This window comes from Pristiophorus japonicus, chromosome 5 (genome assembly GCF_044704955.1).
Source record: "Pristiophorus japonicus isolate sPriJap1 chromosome 5, sPriJap1.hap1, whole genome shotgun sequence".
NCBI classification, from domain to species: Eukaryota; Metazoa; Chordata; class Chondrichthyes; family Pristiophoridae; genus Pristiophorus; species Pristiophorus japonicus.
Window position 1 is genome coordinate 279,648,257 of NC_091981.1, and position 21,161 is coordinate 279,669,417.

Consider the following 21,161-nt stretch of genomic DNA (forward strand, 5'->3'; position numbering starts at 1 on the left):
ACTGACTAGAACTGGAGCAAACTAAATGACAAGAATTCCGATTTCTAAGATACTCCGTTCTACACCAGTTGCTCCTAAAAATCAAGAGCAAATCATGTCGAAACTTGGGGCCTCTGTGTAAAAACGTTTCCTAACTTCTAGGAGTAGGCCATTCAGCCCCTCGAGCCTGTTCCGACTTTCAGCTTGATCATGACGGATCTTTATCTGAACACCACTTTCCCACCTTTCCCTATCCCTTGATATTGTTACCTAAACAAAAATCTCATCGATCTTGGTCCTGAAAGCTCCAATTGTTCTCCACCATCCATAGCCTTTTGGGGGAGAGAATTTGAGATTTCTACTGCCCTAGAGGTTGCTGGGCTTGCCTGCTACCTAGCTTAGTAGGTATATTACATAGTATAGTATTTATGGCACAGGAGCAGGCCATTTGGCCCAGCAGGTCTATGCCGGTGTTTACGCACACAAGCCTCCTTCCACCTTACTTCAACTCGCCCTATCAGCATATCATAAGAACATAAATAGGAGCAGGAGTAGGCTATTCGGCCCCTCGAACCTGCTCTGCCATTCAGTAAGATCATGGCTGATTTTCCTGCGATCTATTAGCTCTTGGATCTCCTGATCATTCTCATCACACCAGTCCTGGTTGAGTGACCGAGCGTCTCTTTGTAGGTACTGGTTATGGAGGTCTGGAGGGCAGACCAAGCGCTGTGGGAATTCTGCGTCTCGGGGTCATCAAGGCACGGCAGGTTAGCTGTGAGGCGCTGACTGTATAGGTCTCTCTTAGCTGGGTCCTTAAGTGCCCCGGCATTGACTTTTCTACCTCAACTCCACTTTCCTACACTATCCCCATAATCCCTTGATTCCCTTAATACCCAAAAATCTATCGATCTCTGCCTTGAATACACTCAAGGGCTGAGCCTCCACAGCCCTCTGGGGCAGAGAATTCCAAAGATTCACCACCCTCTGAGTGAAGCAATTTTTCCTCATCTCAGTCCTAAATGGCCGACCCTTTATTCTGAAAATATCCTTTCTCCCTCATGTACTTATGTAATTTGCCCTTAAATGCATCTATGCGAGTCGCCTCAACCAGTCCCATGTGGTCACGAGTTCCACATTCTTTATAGTAAGATACTTATGAAGAGTGAAGATTATCATTTTTTAAAATTAATTTTTTTTAAAAACCTCAAATGATAACATTAATTTCAGTTCTTTGCCACTGTTCTGATCCTTGGGCCACATTCTACTGTGAGAATCAGGTGCGTGGAAACATTAAATGAAGGAAATATAAAGAGCTTTGCACGCAGTGCCTGCAAGCATGTGAACTGGAGGAGGCAGATCTGCATTCCAGGGGCTCAAATTACACAGGGCTTTTTTTTGACAGTATCAGTCTATTTTCTGCAAACGTTTCTTTCATGTGTCAGCTCAGCAGGAGATTGGCAACAGGTTAAAATATCAAGTATCCTGTCATAAATTGAGAGCGTTATCCAATATTAACCTGCCACGGTCTACTCCTGATAATTCTGACGGGGTTTGCATGAAACAAATGTTGCATTGTCGAATTAACAGCAACAGTTTGTATTTATATAGCACCCTTAATGTCGTAAAAGGCCCCAAGGCACTTCACAGGAGCGATTATAAATCAAAATTTGATGCCGAGCCACGTGCGATATTAGCTGACCAAAAGCTTGGTCAAAAAGGTAGGTTTTAAGGAGCGTCCTAAAAGGAGGAAAGAGAGGTGGAAAGATTTAGTAAGGGAATTCCAGAGCTTGGGATCCAGGCAGTTGAAGGCACGGCCACCAATGGTGGACTGATTAAAATCAGGGATGCTCAGAGAGGCCATAATTAGAGGAATGCAGATATCTCAGAGGGTTGTGGGGCTGGAGGAGATTACAGAAATCGGGAGGGGGCAAGGACATGGAGGGACTTGAAAACGAGGCGTTGCCAAACCGGCAGCCAATGTCGGTCAGTGAGCGCAGGAGTGATGGGTGAGCAGGACTTGGTGCGAGTTAGGACACGGGCTGCGAGTTTTGGATGACCTCACGGTAACAGAGGGTAGGACGTGGGAGGCCAGCCAGGAGTGCGGGGGAATGGTCAAGTCTAGAGGTAACAAAGGCATGGATGAGGGCTTCAGCAGCGGATGAGCTGAGGCAGGAGTGGGGTTGGGCGATATTACGGAGGTGGAAATAGGCGGTCTTGGTGATGGCATGGCTATGTGGTCAGAAACTCCTCTGAAGTCAAAACTAATGTACAGGCAACTCTCGATTATCCGGTCCCTCAGGGATTGGGCTATGCCGGGTAAACGATTCCTCCGTTAGAGTGATTGAGATTATAAAGTTAAACCCAATGCCTTCCCGGGCCGCAATTTAAAATTCCATTACAATGGTTTCCCATTGGATCCGTGTGCGGATAATCGAGAGTTGCCTGTAATTAAAATGGCTACAGTGCAACAAAAAAGAACAGATTTGAACTTGCCAGTATTTTGTATTGCGAGTAGACAGACAATGTCTGCTTCAGTGTTTTTTTCCCCCCCCTCTTTACCTAAAATGGCCTATATTTTCCCCAATAACAAGGTCTTGCATTTGGGAAGATTTCATTTGGCACTGGGCTGCTGGTCATCATCATCATCATCATCGGCAGTCCCTCGAAGCGAGGATGACTTGCTTCCACGCCAAAAAGGGATGAGTTCACAGGTGTTTCAATGAAGGACCTAATATTCCAGGTCCTGAACTACATGTTGAAGGGTGGAAGATGCCTGTGCGTGGATTTTTTTAACGTGTGGTGACCGTTGCACACCAGCCACCACATGGGCTTGACAGAGCTAGGTCTTGGTCCAGTGGCAAGGGTTACCCAAGACGACTGGAGACCAGCTCTGCTGCACGGACCCAGTGTGGGCCCCTGACCCCGAATTCACGCCTCCCCTGGGCCCCGATCACAGCCCTCCACAGTCTCTCGCCGCTCCTGCTGTATCTGCCCACGCTCCAATTATCGACCTGGACCTCGATGACGTCACCCTTCGCTGCCGTCGCCCTTGTGCTCCAGCTCGCGCTGCTCCTGGCCCGCCGCACCTCCTCTCTTATTACGGCCCCAACCTGCCGCTGGTTTCTCACTGCTCGCTGCTGGTACGCAGTGACTGAATGACACGTCCATTCTGTTTTTTGTGACCTGGGATATCATTCTGTGGATTTTTTCCAGCGTTTTGTGGGTTGATTTTGAGGATTCCTGACATTTTTATATAAGTGGGGAAGCTGGTACATGGGGTATATAATTCCGTGGATCTGTAACCAGTGTTTTGGGATTGCATTCCAGGATTCCCGTCCTTTTTATAATTGGGGTCATCGACCGGTTAATGACAAATGACTTAATTCTTTAAAATTCTGTCATTGTTATACATGGGAAGTAATTCTGGCTGGTGTTTTTGAGGAATTGCGTTCAGTAATTTTGCCCATTTTCCCATGAAAACTGCCAGAAAAGTCTGCTTATATGGGGTAGTGGAGAAAATGGAATGCTTTTTTTTTGGACAGTGAATTGGTGCCTCCTAGAGGTGATTTAGTGTAATTGCAGTTCCCACTCACCAGCACCATTGTTCGTGGGCTGCCCCGACCTGTGTGAGAACACCACGGCGGGTCCGGGGCTATAAAAAGAGCTGGAGCACCGGGCCCTGGAACATTGTGGGCGAATGAGGGTACGGGGCCCAGAAGAGCCGAGGGCCCAGGGGCAGCACGGGCCAGCCCACACTGCGATATGTGTGTGCGCACTAGGTCCGTGCAGCAGAGCTGGTCTCCAGTCGTCCTGGTTCAATCCTTGCCACTGGATAAAGGCCTTGCTCTGTCGAGCCCGTGTGGTGGCTGGTGTGCAACGGTGACCACATGTTAAAAAAATCCACGCACCGGCATCTTCCACACCCTCAACTGGGGTTCAGGACTGGAGCGTCGGGTCCTTCATTGATATATCTGTGAACTCTCGTGGAAGCAAGTCGTCCTCGTTCGAGGGATCGCCTGTGAGGATGCTGTTGCTAGTTGCATCTGTGTTCAAGTTATTCTTCCCCCAAAACCACAACATGTCCATTGGATGCACTAGTGGAAACACTGACCACACTCGATCAGCTTCGCTGGGTAGGCCACATAGTTCGCATGCCAGACACGAGACTCTCCGAGCAATTGCTCTATGCAGAGCTCCTTCACGGCAAATGAGCCAAAGGTGGGCAGCGGAAACGTTACAAGGACACCCTTAAGGCCTCCCTGGTAAAGTGTGACATCACCACTGACACCTGGGAGTGCCTGGCCGAAGACCGCCCGAGGTGGAGACAGTGCATCCGGGAGGGCGTTGAGCTTTTCGAGTCTCAAAGCAAAGAGCGTGACGAGGCCAAGCGCAGGCAGCAGAAGGAGCATGCGGCAAACCAGCCCCACCCACCCCTTCCCTCGACGACTATCTGTCCCACCTGTGACAGGGTCTGTGGCTCTCGTATTGGACTGTTCAGCCACCAAAGAACTCACTTCAGGTGTGGAAGCAAGTCTTCCTCGATTCCGAGCGACTACCTATGATGATCATGATGATGGAATGGAGGGCCTTGTCCAACATATTTATGCTATGTGCCTGGTGTGCTGCAGTATTCTCTCTCTTGAGGAACAGTTTGCTCAAGACCTACTAAGCTACCACCAAAGATTTCTGAGGGTAGCAGTATTGCTTCTGGGTCTGAAGGTTAACTGGTCAAATCCTATGTCAGGGACTTGAGCACATAATCTAGGCCTACACTTCAGTGCAGAACAGGAGTGAGTGCTCCACTGTTGTAGGTGCTGTTTTTCAGATGAGGTGTTAAACTGTACATCTACCTTGGGTGTAAAAGATCCCACAGCACTTTTCGAAGAAGAGCAGGGGAGTTCTCCCCGGTGTCCTGGCCAATATTTATCCCTCAACCAACAATCTGGTCATTGCGCATTGCTGTTTGTGGGACCTTGCTGTGAGTGAGTAAATTGGCTGCTGCGTTTCCTAGATTACAGCATTTTTTTATTTGTGACATCCTGAGATCATTAAAAAGGCTCTATCATTTGTGCCTTGTTCACCATTTTGGGCCAGAATGTTGTGCTGTTTCTCTCTGTCAGCACCTCCTAGGAATTCCACAAATTGTATATTTTTTTAAATATATAAATATATGTGTGTGTGTACTCAGAAAATTGGAAGGGAAAGATTGCTGGAAATTGGGGAAAGAAAACAAATATTCTAGAAATGCCCAACGAGTCTTATCACCATCGGAGAAAATTAAAATACCATTTCAGACACAGCCCTTCATAAGAACTTTCAAATACCCATCGACCTGCTCTACATTTCTGGCATTTTTATAGATTTAAAGTATTTCAGGGAGGGAGGGAAGAAGTGCCAAGTGCTCCGGCCAGCTTGAGATATGGGCAGGCTCGAGGGATCAGTTGATCTTTACCTGGCCGTTCATTTCAAATGTCCGTAACGAGTGCTGAACTGGGATTACTAAAATTAAAACAGGAAATGCCAGTCAACATCTCAGAATAGAAACGGTGAGGTCAAGTTTGTGGGTGGGAGAGAGACTCCTCCTCAGGATGTTTGAGGAAGGGTCCCTACAAGAAAGGTTACTCTCTGTCCTATTTCCCCCTGGCAATGCGCAGCGACCTCCAGTGCCTTTCCATCATCATTTGAGATATTGCAGTGTATTTTTCCCCTTCATACCTCTCTGATTACTACACACCATAGCCTTACCGTGACCGTCCTTCCCTCCTCTGTTCAGGGGTTACTTGAGTGGGTGCAGTGCAGTTTTCCAGCTTAGATAAGGGGAACAGGATATTTCCAACTGCCGGCAACATTTTGCAAAATTGGATACAGCTTGCATTAACTCGCGGCACTTCTGATCATGGTTCCTACTCCATAAGAACGTAAGAAATAGGAGCAGGAGTAGGCCACACAGCCCCTCGAGCCTGCTCTGCCATTCAGAGCTCATGGCCGATCATCGACCTCAACTCCACTTTCCCGCCCAAGCTCCATATCCCTTGATTTCCCCTAGACTCCAAAAAGCTATCTATATCAGCCTTGAATATGCTCAATGACTCAGCCCCCACAGCTCTTTGGGGTAGAGAATTTCAAATATTCACAACCCTCTGAGCAAAGAAATATCTCCTCGTCTCCGTCCTAAATGGGCGACCCCTTATCCTGAGACTGTGACCCCCCCTCTAGTTCTAGACTCTCCAGCCAGAGGAAACATCCTCTCAAGCATCTACCTTGTCAATCCCCTTCAGAATCTTGTATGTTTCAATAAGATCAACTCTCACTCTTCTAAACGCCAGAGAGTATAGGCCCATTCTACTCAATCACTCCTCATAGGACAATCCTCTCGTCCCAGGGAACAACCTGCTCCGCGATGATGGAAAAATAGAATCCCCCAGCAAAAGCAGAAAGTGGAACATTCTGCACGTTGCCGTTGGTTATTGATTAAAGCACAGTTATTTTTCCCCCCATGAGAGAGGGAGTAGCTTTGCGTTTCTCTGCGGTTAAGTTGCTTGCCCAGGCTCCGTGTGTGCTGCTGATAAAACTAGTAATTATTATATGTGTGTGCGTGTGCCTTTGAGAGTAATTTGGACAATAATGCTCTTGACCCCTGATATTTCTTCTCGACACCCTCGGTGACATCAATTAGATTGCAGTCCAGTTCCTCCCTCTCTTAATTGCACAGTGGTGACACTGGGGACCCCACTGCAAGCGAGTGGGATTAGGTGGTTAAGTGATCTCTTGTTGAAACACAAGTGCCGTGGCGGTGCCTAAGTTAATATTTATGTTTCTGCTCTTGAAGGAAAATGGCACAAAGTGCAAAGGCACGAGGCACTTACAGATGATCTATAATTGCGTTTTTCGCGACAGTACAAAGAGTCCGATTGCAAAAACCCTCCTAAAAGCCTCCGATTTATACGTGCATCAATTCTGAGCGGCCAGTTAAAGGTGAAGTGTGCTGTGCTGAATTATCCCATGATTAATGTTCCAAAGTGAGATTACGAAAGGAATTGACACAAGTTGTCCCAGGCAAGTTGTTTACGGTGAGGGTTCAGAGTGAGGGTTCACCGGGCTCCAGGAGTGTGTGTCTTTTGGTTTAACTTTCAAATGAGCAAACTGGAATGAAGAGGGGGACATAGAAACATAGAAAATAGGTGCAGGAGCAGGCCATTCGGTCCTTTGAGCCTGCACCGCCGTTACATAAGAACATAAGAATTAGGAACAGGAGTAGGCCATCTAGCCCCTCGAGCCTGCTCCGCCATTCAACAAGATCTGGCCGTGGACTCAGCTCCACTTACCCGCCCGCTCCCCATAACCCTTAATTCCCTTATTGGTTAAAAATCTTATCGATCTGTGATTTGAATACATTCAATGAGCTAGCCTCAACTGCTTCACTGGGCAGAGAATTCCACAGATTCACAACTCTCTGGGAGAAGAAATTCCTTCTCAACTCGGTTTTAAATTGGCTCCCCCGTATTTTGAGGCTGTGCCCCCTAGTTCTAGGCTCCTCGACCAGTGGAAACAACCTCTCTGCCTCTATCTTGTCTATCCCTTTCATTATTTTAAATATTTCTATAAGATCACCCCTTATAGATCCTTCTGAACTCGAACAAGTAATGACCCAGTCTACTCAATCTATCATCATAAGGTAACCCTCTCATCTCTGGAATCAGCCCAGTGAATCGTCTCTGTACCCCCTCCAAAGCTAGTATATCCTTCCTTAAGTAAGGTGACCAAAACTACACGCAATACTCCAGGTGCGGCCTCACCAATACCCTGTACAGTTGCAGCAGGACCTCCCTGCTTTTGTACTCCATCCCTCTCGCAATGAAGGCCAACATTCCATTCGCCTTCCTGATTACCTGCTGCACCTGCAAACTAACTTTTTGGGATTCATGCACAAGGGCCCCCAGCTCCCTCTGCACCGCAGCATGTTATAATTTCTCCCCATTCAAATAATATTCCCTTTTACTGTTTTTTTTTCCCAATGGTGGATGACCTCACATTTTCCGACATTGTATTCCATCTGCCAAACCTTAGCCCACTTGCTTAACCTATCTCAATCTCTTTGCAGCCTCTCTGTGTCCTCTACACAACCCGCTTTCCCACTAATCTTTGTGTCATCTTCAAATTTTGTTACACTACACTCTGTCCCCTCTTCCAGGTCATCTATGTATATTGTAAACAGTTGTGGTCCCAGCACCGATCCCTGTGGCACACCACTAACCACAGATTTCCAACCCGAAAAGGACCCATTTATCCCGACTCTCTACTTTCTCTTAACCAGCCAATTCTCTATCCATGCTAATACATTTCCTCTGACTCCATGTACCTTTATCTTCTGCAGTAACCTTTTGTGTGGCACCTTATCAAGTGCCTTGTGGAAATCTACATACACCACATCCATCGGTATACCTCTATCCACCATGCTTGTTATATCCTCAATAAGATCATAGCTGATCATTCCCTCAGTACCCCTTTCCTGCTTTCACTCCATACTCCTTGATGCCCTTAGCCGTAAGGGCCATATCTAACTCCCTCTTGAATATATCCAATGAAATGGCATCAACAACTCTCTGCGGCAGGGAATTCCACAGGTTAACAACTCTCTGGGTGAAGAAGTTTCTCCTCATCTCAGTCCTAAATGGCCTACCCCTTATCCTAAGACTATGTCCCCTGGTTCTGGACTTCCCCAACATCGGGAGCATTCTTCCCGCATCTAACCTGTCCAGTCCCATCAGGATCTTATATGTTTCTATGAGATCCCCTCTCATCCTTCTAAACTCCAGTGAATAAAGGCTCAGTTGATCCAGTCTCTCCTCATATGATAGTCCCAGCCATCCCTGGAATCAGACTGGTGAACCTTTGCTGCACTCCCTCAATAGCAAGAACGTCCTTCCTCAGATTAGGAGACCAAAACTGTACATTTCAGGTGAGGCCTTACTAAGGCTCTGTACAACTGCAGTAAGACCTCCCTGCTCCTATACTCAAATCCCCTAGCTATGAAGGCCAACATACCATTTGCCTTCTTCACCGCCTGCTGTACCTCCATTCCCACTTTCAGTGACTGATGTACCATGACACCCAGGTCTCGTTGCACCTCCCCTTTTCCTAATCTGCTGCCATCCAGATAATCTGCCTTCGTGTTTTTGCCCCCAAAATGGATAACCTCACATTTATCCACATTATACTGCATCTGCCATGCATTTGCCCACTCACCTAACCTGTCCAAGTCACCCTGCAGCCTCTTAGCGTCCTCCTCACAGCTCACACCGCCACCCAGTTCATCTAAATCGTTAATGTATATTGTAAAGAGCTGGGGTTCCAGCACTGAGCCCTGCGGCACTCCACTAGTCACTGCCTGCCATTCTGAAAAGGACCCGTTTATCCCGACTCTCTGCTTCCTGTCTGCCAACCAGTTCCCTATCCACGTCAGTACATTACCCCCAATACCATACGCTTTGATTTTGCACACCAATCTCTTGTGCGGGACCTTGTCAAAAGCCTTTTGAAAGTCCAAATACACCACATCCACTGGTTCTCCATTGTCTACTCTGCTAGTTACATCCTCAAAAAATTCCAGAAGATTTGTCAAGCATGATTTCCGTTTCATAAATCCATGCTGACTTGGTCCAATCCTGTCACTACTTTCCAAATGCGCTGCTATTTCATCCTAATGATTGATTCCAACATTTTCCCCACTACTGATGTCAGGCTAACCGGTCTATAATTACCCATTTTCTCTCCCTCCTTTTTTTAAAAAGTGCTGTTACATTAGCTACCCTCCAGTCCATAGAAACTGATCTAGAGTCGATTGACTGTTGGAAAATGATCACCAGTGCATCCACTATTTCTAGGGCCGCTTCCTTCAGTACTCTGGGATGCAGACTATCAGGCCCCGGGGATTTATCGGCCTTCAATCCCATCAATTTCCCTAACACAATTTCCTGCCTAATAAGGATATCCTTCAGTTCCTCCTTCTCACTACACCTACTCTCCCCTAGTATAATCGGAAGATTATTTGTGGCTTCCTTTCTGAAGACAGAACTGAAGTATTTGTTCAATTGGTCTGCCATTTCTTTATTCCCCATTATAAATTCACCTGAATCCGACTACAAGGGACCTACGTTTGTCTTCACTAATCTTTTTCTCTTCACATATTTATAATCTTCCTCTGTTGGTGCCCAAGTTTCGAGCCGCGCCTAGAACGGCGCAGTCCCAATCTGGACACCCGTTTCTCGCGCCATAAAGTGCGCCTAAATAAAACTTCCAAATTCTCCAGCTCCCTGCAGGTCGTTTGCAGCTCGGCGCGGCGCAGCGCAGCACGAGCTATCGGAGGCGGAGCCAGGTCCCTGTGCTGAAAACAGTGCCGGGACCTCTGCACATGCGCGCTACAGTGGGCGCGCATGTGCAGTAGCTCCAGGCGCCCAAAACTGTGGGGGAGGGGCTGAAGCATGTAGCCCCTAGCCCTGGCCGAATGGCCTCATTGGGGCTGCTTGAATAAGGCTCCTCCCACGCCCAGCTCCTGCTTCCTCCCGACTCGACTTCCGCTTCCCGCCTCTGGACTGGACCCGACTCCTGCTTTTCTCCTCCCCCCTCCCCCCCAGACTGGACTCGACCTGACCTCCCTCTCCCTCCCTCCCCGCGACCCGAACCAAACCGAGCGACCTCCCACCAACCCCCGACCCGACCCGCGCGCACGACCCGACCCAACGCCACCTACCTGTAAATCTGGTGCTGGAGATGGGCTCTGCCAAGTCTCGGGCCCGGCCCATTCAGCCTCCCTCCCCCTCTTTTCCCCCCCCCCCCATCTCCTCCCCCCCCCCATCTCCTTTCCCCCCCCCATCTCCTTTCCCCCCCCCCCATCTCCTTTCCCCCCCATCTCCTTTCCCCCCCCATCTCCTTTCCCTCCCCCATCTCCTTTCCCTCCCCCATCTCCTTTCCCTCCCATCTCCACTTCCTCCCCCTCTCCTTTCCCTCCCCCATCTCCTTTCCCTCCCCCATCTCCTTTCCCTCCCCCATCTCCTTTCCCTCCCCCATCTCCTTTCCCTTCCCCCATCTCCTTTCCCTCCCCCATCTCCTTTCCCTCCCCCATCTCCTTTCCCTCCCCCATCTCCTTTCCCTCCCCCATCTCCTTTCCCTCCCCTTCCTTTTTCCCTCCCCCATCTCCTTTCCCTCCCCCATCTCCTTTCCCTCCCCCATCTCCTTTCCCTCCCCCATCTCCTTTCCCTCCCCATCCATCTCCTTCCTCCCCCATCTCCTTTCCCTCCCCCATCTCCTTTCCCTCCCCCATCCCCCATCTCCTTTCCCCCTCCCCCATCTCCTTTCCCCTCCCCATCTCCTTTCCCCCCCCCATCTCCTTTCCCCCCCCCCATCTCCTTTCCCCCCCCCATCTCCTTTCCCCCCCCATCTCCTTCCCCCCCATCTCCTCCCCCCCCCATCTCCTCTCCCCCCCCATCTCCTTTCCCCCCCCATCTCCTTTCCCCCCCATCTCCTTTCCCCCCCCATCTCCTTTCCCCCCCATCTCCTTTCCCCCCCATCTCCTTTCCCCCCCCATCTCCTTTCCCCCCCCATCTCCTTTCCCCCCCCATCTCCTTTCCCCCCCATCTCCTTTCCCCCCCATCTCCTTTCCCCCCCCATCTCCTTTCCCCCCCATCTCCTTTCCCCCCCCATCTCCTTTCCCCCCCCATCTCCTTTCCCCCCCCATCTCCTTTCCCCCCCATCTCCTTTCCCCCCCATCTCCTTTCCCCCCCATCTCCTTTCCCCCCCATCTCCTTTCCCCCCCCATCTCCTTTCCCCCCCCATCTCCTTTCCCCCCCCATCTCCTTTCCCCCCCCATCTCCTTTCCCCCCTTCTCCCTTCCCCCATCTCCTTCCTCCCCCCCATCTCCTCCTCCCCCCCTTCTCCTCCTCCCCCCCTTCTCCTCCTCCCCCCCCTCCCCCCCCTTCTCCTCCTCCTCTCCCCCCCCTTCTCCTCCTCTCCCCCCCTCTGCTCCCCCTTCTCTTACTCTACCCCCCTCCCCCTCCCCTCGCTGTCAGAAACACAGACACTGACAGACAGAGAATGAGACACACACAGACAGACAGAGAGATAGAGACACTGACAGAGACACACTGGGTGGGGGGCATCCCAGCACGCTGTTGGAGGGCTCCCGGTGCTGCAGTCGGTAAGTAGAAAATGTTTTATTTATTGATTTAAAAAAAAAAAATTATTTCTTATTAATTTTTTTTGATTGATTTATTGGTTGATTTATTGATGTTTTTATCATTTATTATTGATGATGGCTCTTTATTTGTAAAACTGAAGTGTTTAATGTTTGTAAACTTCCCTTTAAACTGCACCCCCCCCAACCATTCCCTACGCCTGATTTGTAACCTACGCCTGATTTTCTAAAGTGTAGACAAAGTTTTTTCGAGCGTACAAAAATCTTCACTTACTCCATTCTAAGTTAGTTTGGAGCAAGTTTTCACTGACAAAACTTTGAAAACAGGCGTAAGTGGCCGGACACGCCCCCTTTTGAAAAAAAAAATTCTGTTCCAAAGTGAAACTGTTCTAACTGACTAGAACTGGAGCAAACTAAATGGCGAGAATTCCGATTTCTAAGATACTCCGTTCTACACCAGTTGCTCCTAAAAATCAGGAGCAAATCATGGCGAAACTTGGGGCCTTGAATTCTAAATTTCTCCCAGTCCTCAGATTTCTAGCCAAATTATATGCATCTTCCTTGGCTTTAACACTATCCTAAATTTTCCTTGTTAGCCATGGTTGAGCCACCTTCCCCGTTTTATTTTTACTCCAGACAAGGATGTACAATTGCTGAAGTTCATCCATGTGATCTTTAAATGTTTGCCATTGCTTATCCACCGTCAATCCTTTAAGTATCCTTTGCCCGTCTATTCTAGCCAATTCACGCCTCATACCATCGAAGTTACCTTTCCTTAAGTTCAGGACCCTAGTTTCTGAATTAACTGTGTCACTCTCCATCTTAATAAAGAATTCTACCATATTATGGTCACTCTTCCCCAAGGGGCCTCGCACAACAAGATTGCTAATTAGTCCCTTCTCATTACACATCACCCAGTCTAGGATGGCCAGCTCTCTAGTTGGTTCCTCGACATATTGGTCTAGAAAACCATCCCGAATACACTCCAGGAAATCCTCCTCCACCGCATTGCTACCAGTTTGGTTAGCCCAATCAATATGTAGATTAAAGTCGCCCATGATAACTGCTGTACCTTTATTGTACACACCCCTTATTTCTTGTTTGATGCTGTCCCCAACCTCACTACTACTGTTTGGTGGTCTGTACACAACTCCCACTAGCGTTTTCTGCCCTTTGGAATTCCACCTTTACCGATTCTACATCACCTAGGCTAATGTCCCTCCTTACTATTGCATTAATTTCCTCTCTAACCAGCAATGCCACCCCGCCTCCTTTTCCTTTCTGTCTATCCTTTCTAAATGCTGAATACCCTTGGATGTTGAGTTCCCAGCCTTGGTCACCCTGAGCCATGTCTTCGTGATGCCAATGACATCATACCCGTTAACTGCTATCTGCGCAGTTAATTCGTCCACCTTATTCCGAATATTCCTCGCATTGAGGCACAGAGCCTTCAGGCTTGTCTTTCTAACACACTTTGCCCCTTTAGAATTTTGGTGTAATTTGGCCCTTTTTGTTTTTTGTCTTGGGTTTCTCTGCTCTCCACTTTTACTATTCTCCTTTCTATCTTTTGCTTCTGACTCCATTTTATTTCCCTCTGTCTCCCTGCATAGGTTCCCATCCCCCTGCCATATTAGTTTAACTCCTCCCCAACAGCACATGAAGTGGAACAACTAGCTTAGTCGTCCCATAGTGAGAGTTACTCGGGGAGGCAGTGTAAATGCGTTCAAAGAAGGAACTTGCATTTATATATTCAAGGAGGCAACTGGATGCATTTCTAGAAAGAGAGAAGTGGTTGAGACAGGAGCGTAATCAAATAATAAAATTTACACAAACCAAAGAAAGAACTTGCACATATGGCACAAAATAAATCCAGGCTGACCTTCCAGTGCAGTGCTGAGGGAGTGCTGCACTGTCGGAGGTGCCGTCTTTCAGATGAGAAGTTAACCCGAGGCCCCGACTGCTCTCTCAGGTGGACGTAAAAGATCCCATGGCACTATTTCGAAGAAGAGCAGGGGAGTTAGCCCAGGTGTCCTGGACAACATTTATCCCTCAATCCACGTAACAAAAATAGATTATCTGCTCATTACCACATTGCTGTTTGTGGGCTGCGTTTCCTACATTACAGCAGTGACTACACTTCAAAAAAAAAGTAGTTTATTGGCAGTAAAGTGCTTTGCGATGTCCGGTGGTCGTGAAAGGCGCTAAAGAAATGCAAGTCTGTCTGTCTTTGCTTTCACAACCTCAGGCTTGTCCCAAAGCGCTTTACAGAAAGAAGATACTGGGAATGTCGGTCGAGATTTTGTAAAGGATGAGATATTAGATCAGGTGACTCAAACCACGGTCCAACATGCTATTACCTGGAATTTAGAAAATGGAGCGACAATTGAACCTCAAGTTTGTGACTCTTTCCGGACTGGAATAACGATACCTTTCCCGGGGATCTGTTGCTGTTGGCATAAGAGTCCTGAATACTGCACTTTGTAGTTGCCACCGTCCATTTGCTGCTGCAAGAGTCTGTCGATGGCCAAGGAAAGTGAAATTGTTAGCAGCAAACTGCATTTAAATCGTGGTGGCTTATTTCCCGTTTCTCTGGGCTTAGGAAAGGTTCAGTGAATCTGTGTGACCGAGATGCTGTTATCTATGTTCTGGGGGCTACCGTGTCACAGCGAGCTTGCTCTGTGATTTTCTTTTTCCATTTACGCAGACGAACAGTGGGGGTAATGGAGTTTAAAATAGCATCTCAATTAGCCCGAGCAGATAGAGCTAGATTGTGGGGGGCGGGGGAGAAACAGCTTAGGTGAGCAGTATAGATTCTAATTAGAATTTGTTACTTTATCGGAGAGGGTCAAAATGTTCATCTGTCCTATTATCTGCAACAAGCCTTTCAGCTGACGCCAGCACATGGCCAGAATGCAAAACTGATTGTCAACATGGTTGATCATTTCTCTTCCCATCTATTCGGGAGGGAGGGTTGCTGTTCAAGAATAACCCTGCCTGCCTTTGTTAATTATGTAATACAGGCCTTGCTCCATGCTCTTTCTCAGTGGCATGATTAAATACCTTGCGGGCGATGTGATTGTAATGCCCGATGCAGTTAGCAAAGCCATCTGGCCCTTCTGGCCTGAAACGTAATTGCACTATTTACAGATGCGCAGCAAAAGGTTAGACTTCATTTTGGGAAGTGTTTAAGCACAGAGCTGAAATTTCCCACAGACGAAACTTGACCTCAAAAGCCTCATGAATATGGATGTTACATGTCTTTTAATTGGCAGAAAGGAGAGGAGAATTGACTGGCGCTTGCAGTTCTGTTCAGGCGGTGTTGCTGTTGCCTGCAGATCGGCCCTGCGCAGTCGACGCTATAAGTGGGGGGGGGGTTCTACCCTTTTGTGGCTGGAATTCTGGTTCGCTAGCAGCTGCCCTTGTCCCGTCTTGTACCTCTGAGAACGCTATAACTATCCGTGAATCATTTTCAAAAGCATGATCTTCACGGCCGAGAATTTCTGCAGGGCAAACTGGCCGAGGTTTAATGCAGTGGCTTGAGCGGTAAGGTGTGAGCTCTCGTTTATAATTCCTCGTCCAGCAAGTTTGGCACCGCTGCCAGGCTGCTGGGCATTGCTAGTGGTAATACCACTTTCACAGAATTGTAGAATGCCACAGCACAGAAGGAGGCCGTTCGGCCCATCGATTCTGCGCTGGCTCCCTTGTGGACAATCCAGTTAGCCCCACTCCCCTGCTCTTTTCCCATATCCCTGCAGCTTTTCCTACAAGTATTTATCCAATTACCTTTTTGAAGGCTACTATTGAACCTGTACCCACCTCCAGATCCTAACCACTCGGCATAAAAAAGTTTTTCCTCATGTCGCCTCTGGTTCTTTTGGCAATCACCTCAACCCTGTGTCCTCTTGTTAGTGATCCTTCAGCTTCTCTTTATTTACTCTTATCGTAAACCCTTCATGATTTTAAACACTTCTATCAAACCTCTAAGCCTACTTTAAATAACAAGATAATTACGGATGAGGAAGGATATTTGGTTCATCCACTTGGCTCTGAAATGCTTCAAGGGTTTTCTCCTCCGTTACTCTTTGTGGAAGTCCATTCCACGTCGTGATCCCTGCGTGAAGAAAAGCGTCCTGATGTTGGTTCTAAATTTACCCGTTACTAGTTGGAACCTGTGGCCCCCATCCTGATCTTGCAGTTTAGTTTGCAGTAACTTTCTGGATTTATCCTGACCTTGCTATTTCCAATCTTGTATATCTCTAAGACTTCTCAGCTGTCTCCTTTCATAGCTCAGACCTTCTCTACATGGCCCTTCTCTACATGGCATCCAGCACTTGGATATCTCACTTGTGTCTCAGTGACCAAAACTGGTCACACAACAAACCACCTTCTCAGAGCCTTGTAGCTGACTGCTTTTGCTGTCCACTCAATCAGCTTTGCTCATTGCTTCTCTGTATTTATTGGATATCATTGAGTCTACTCGGGTCATTTTCTAACCACCTCCTCCACTGTTTCAACACCATGCATGGAATACATCTGCGCCAATAAATGTCATCTTCCCCTGTGGAGTCCAGACCAAGGGGTCATAACCTTAAAATTAAAGCCAGGTCATTCAGGGGTGATGTCAGGAAGCATTTCTTCACACAAAAGGTAGTGGAAATCTAGACCTCTCCCTCAAAAAGCCATCAAGGCTGTGGGTCAATTGAAAATTATGAGATTGGTAGATCTTTGTTAGGCAAGCATATTCAGGGTTATGAACCAAGGCAGTTAAATGGCGTTCAGATACAGCTCAGCCATCATCATCATCATCAGCATAGGTAGTCCCTCGAATCGAGGATGACTTGCTTCCACGTCAAAAAGTTCATCGGTGTTTCAATGAAGGACCTAGAATTCCAGGTCCCGAACTACATGTTGAAGGGTGGAAGATGCCTGTGCGTGGATTTTTTTAACGTTTGGTGGCCGTTGCACACCAGCCACCACACGGGCTTGACAGAGCTAGGTCTTGGTCCAGTGGCAAGGGTTAACCAAGACGACTGGAAACCTGCTCTGCTGCACGGACCTAGTGCGCACACATATCGCAGTGTGGGCTGGCCCGTGCTGCCCCCTGGGCCCCGAACTCACGCCTCTCCTGGGCCCCGAACTCACGCCTCTCCTGGGCCCCGATCACATCCCTCTACAATCTCTCGCCTCTCCTGCAGTACCTGCCCACGCTCCAATCACCGACCTGGACCTTGGTGACGTGCCTTTTCACTGCCGTTGCTCTCCTGCTCCAGCACGTGCTGCTCCCTGGAGTGGTACACCACCACGCTGCTCCTTTCGCTCCCAGGCCTGCTCAGCCATGATCTAATTGAGTGGTGGAACAGGCTCGAGGGGCTGAATGGCCTTCTCCTGTTCCTATTGCCACTCATTCTGTAATTTCCGTGGCTTGCTCCCAATTTCACTGCTCCACTTAGTTTCAAACCACATGCAAATTTGATGGGTTTATAGCGAGTCCAAGTCATTAGAGACAGTAGTGGTCCCAACACCAATCCTTGGGACACCGCACTCAGCACTGCTCCCACTCCAACTCAACTCCTCGAACAAGTACAGATTGCTTCCTATCATTCATCAAATTTATTATCCATTATCCAAGTTTCACCCTAAATCCCTACAGCTTTGAGTTTGACAGCCTTTCATGTGGCTCTTGCTGAAGTATCCGAAGAAACATTGTAGGGCCCAGTCTATTTGGTTCTGTTACTTTCTCAAAGAAATCGAGGAGTTTGGAATTTTCTGCCCCAGAGAGCTGTGGAGGCTGAGCATTGAATATATTCAAGGCGGAGATAGACAGATTTTTGAACAATGGGGGAGTCAAGAGTAATGGGAAGTGTAGTTGAGGCCAAGAACAGATCATCCATGATCTTATTGAATGGCGAAGCAGGCTCAAGGGGCTAAGTGGCTTACTCCTGCTCCTATTTCTTATGTTCTTATGTTTGGCCAAGCATGCTGTGGATGCTGAGTCTCTGAATATATTCAAGGCTGAGAGAGATAGATTTTTGGACTCTAAGGAAATCAAGGGATATGGAGATCGGGCGGGAAAGTGGAGTTGAGGTCGATGATCATCCATGATCTTATTGAATGGCAGAGCAGGCTCGAAGGGCCATCGGGCCTACTCCTACTCCTACTCCTGTTCCTAATTCTTATATTCTTGTGATCTCCCCTTTCTGAATCCACGCTGAGTGAAGCTAACTAGGTTACTATTGTATAGATAATTTTCCAGTTTAATCGATTTTATTATTTTAGATAAAATTCAAGTAACAGTAATGGATCTGTAGTTGGCCATGTTTGATTTGTCACACTTGAGTACTGGTACCATGTTGACCAGTTTCTGACCTGCCGGTGTCTCCCCAATGTCCAGTGACTCCCTCATAATGATTGGCAAATGCCTTTCAAATGTCCTCCTTGAACACAGTGTATTGAATACAGTCTATCCCTGAGAATTCATGTTTCTTGGGCCCTTTTTGCCTGGCTTGGACATCCCATACATCCCATCTCATTTATATCATCAAAGGCTCTGTTTAGGGAGGGAGGGTGCTTGCCCTTGTGAATGCGGTTGGGGTGGGTGGGGGTGGATGGACAGACAGATTAGGTCGAGCCTCAAATGTTAAGGGAGCAGGGAATATACTGCCCCCTGCTGGGCAGGTGTATGGTGTGTTTTTGATAGATTCCTGGGTACCAATTGTGGATTTGGGGACTGAGAGGGAGAAGTAAATGAATAGCAAAGTGGACAGGGAGGAGGAGGGAAGATGAGTTGATAGATTATGGCAGTTTTAAAATTTTATACACAAATTATCAAACAACTGCTGGGCTGCAATGCTCGATGGTTGTTTGCTGGAGAGACCATCAGATATATAGGTTTGTGACTAACTGGCCACGTAAAGTATGAGGTGCTTTCATCAATGTTTTCCTCTCTGGATCTCCCGGCAGTGCCTGAGCTGCCGTCCCTATTTTCCAGTCCACGTGCTCCGTTTGACAAAGCAGTTCCCCAATCACAGGATGTCTTCTTGATGACATGCTCATGTTCAGCTCATCAGTACCTCTGCTGACCATATCCTATCTCACACACCAAGCTCCAATTGCCCAAAGTCCTCGCTAACATGTATTAACATCCAGTCTGTCTACCGCCTCCCCCACCCCCCCCCCCCCCCCAAAACCCCACTACCAGAAATGACTCGGATTTTCAACCTTGTGTTTAAATCACTCCACAGCCCAGCCCGCCTTTGTAATTTGTGACCTCTCCAGCTCCTCTTCCCCCCACCTCCTCTCTGTTTCTCTGACTCCAGCCTCTTGTGACACCCCTCCCCCCCGGTTCCTTTTGCCTCAACCCTTGGCAGCTGTGCCTTCAGCTGCCTAGATCCCACTCTTCTTGAATTCTCTCTGCTCTGCACCTCCTCATCCTTCAGGACCCTTCTGTGTAAAGCCAAGTTTTTGGTCACCCTCCTCCTTTGGCGCAGGGTCCCTTTTCATTCTCTCTCGCCTCTTGTAAAGCACCTTGGAGATGTTTATCTATAAATGTAGATCCTTTGTCGTTGCCTGTACGTCTCCTCTCGGGGTTCATGCTTTTGGCCAAGGTGGTCAGCGCCATTCTAGGAAAGATCACAATTTGAAGCTGCACTTGGTCGAAGAGCTCAGTTTAAGGTGCTGATGGCTGCGTTAGTAATGGTGTCGCGTTTTCTTGCTTCGCATTGTGTCTCCTAGGTTGCATGGTTAGACTGGAGAAACTGGGATTGTTCTTAGAGCAGAGAAGGTTGAGAAGAGGTTTGATAGAGGTGTTTTAAAATCATGAGGGCTCCGGACAGAGTAGATAGAGAGAAACTGTTCCCATTGGCGGAAGGGTCAAGAACCAGAGGACACAGAGTTAAGGTGATTGGCAGAAGAACCAAAGGCGACATGAGGAAAAACTTTTTTTACGCAGCGAGTGGTTAGGATCTGGAATGCACGGCCTGAAAGGGTGGTGGAGGCAGATTCAATCATTGGCTTTCAAAAGGGAATTGGATAAGTACCTGAAGGAAAAGAAATTGCTGGGCTACGGAGAAAGGGCGGGGGAGTGGGACTAGCTGAGGTGCTCTTGCAGAGAGCCGGCACGGGCTCGATGGGCCGAATGGCGGCCTCCTGTGCTGTAACCATTCTATGATGCAGAGTGCAATGCTGTGCGAGCTGCGAGGAGTGTGGAGGATTGCCTTAAAGCCTGCCTCTTCCCTTTTTTTTTTAATTGCAGGGATTTTAAAAGCAAGAACGTGCTACTGAAGACCGATCTATCGGCGTGCATAGCCGACTTCGGACTGGCGGTCAGGTTCGAACCCGGAAAGCCTCCTGGGGACACGCACGGACAGGTAATACAAACGCCACAAGGGACTTTGGCTGTCGGGATGCTGTCAGGCGGCTCGCGTAGTTAAATGGGTCAAATGTCAGCATCGAAATCGGGATCCTTGTTTCTCGTCTTGGGGGTCAAACCTTTGCGAGTTTCTTACGGGAGTGCAGCCATGTTAGTAAAGGGAACAAGAGCAGGAAATAGAGGCATTAAATCATCACTAGCAGTAATATAGAGTAACAGAGGGACCTTGGAGTGTATGTCCACTGATCCTTAAAGGTAGCAGGACAGGTCGCTATGTAGTTAAAAAGGCATACGGAATGCTTTCCTTTATTAGCCGAGCATAGAATACAAGAGCAGGGAATTTATACTTGAACTGTATACAACACTAGTTAGGCCACAGCTGGAGTACTGCATGCAGTTCTGGTCACCACATTACAGGAAGGATGTGATTGCACTAGAGAGGGTACAGAGGAGATTTACAAGGATGTTGCCAGGACTGGAAAACTTTAGCTATGAGGAAAGATTGGATAGGCTGGGGTTGTTTTCCTTGGAGGGGAGATTTAATTGAGGTGTATAAAATTATGAGGGGCCTAGATAGAGTGAATAGGAAGGTCCTGTTTCCCTTAGCAGAGCGGTCAATAACCA

The 21,161-nt window shown here is 48.1% G+C and overlaps 1 protein-coding gene across 1 annotated transcript in view; it reads left to right on the top strand.

Moving 5' to 3' along the window:
* acvr2ba (activin A receptor type 2Ba) overlaps positions 1-21,161 on the top strand; it is a 229,877-nt gene that overhangs the window by 200,665 nt on the left and 8,051 nt on the right. The window contains exon 8 of the mRNA XM_070880119.1: positions 20,421-20,535. Within this exon, the coding sequence (XP_070736220.1) occupies positions 20,421-20,535 (115 nt within the window). The remainder of the gene's footprint in view (positions 1-20,420; positions 20,536-21,161) is intronic.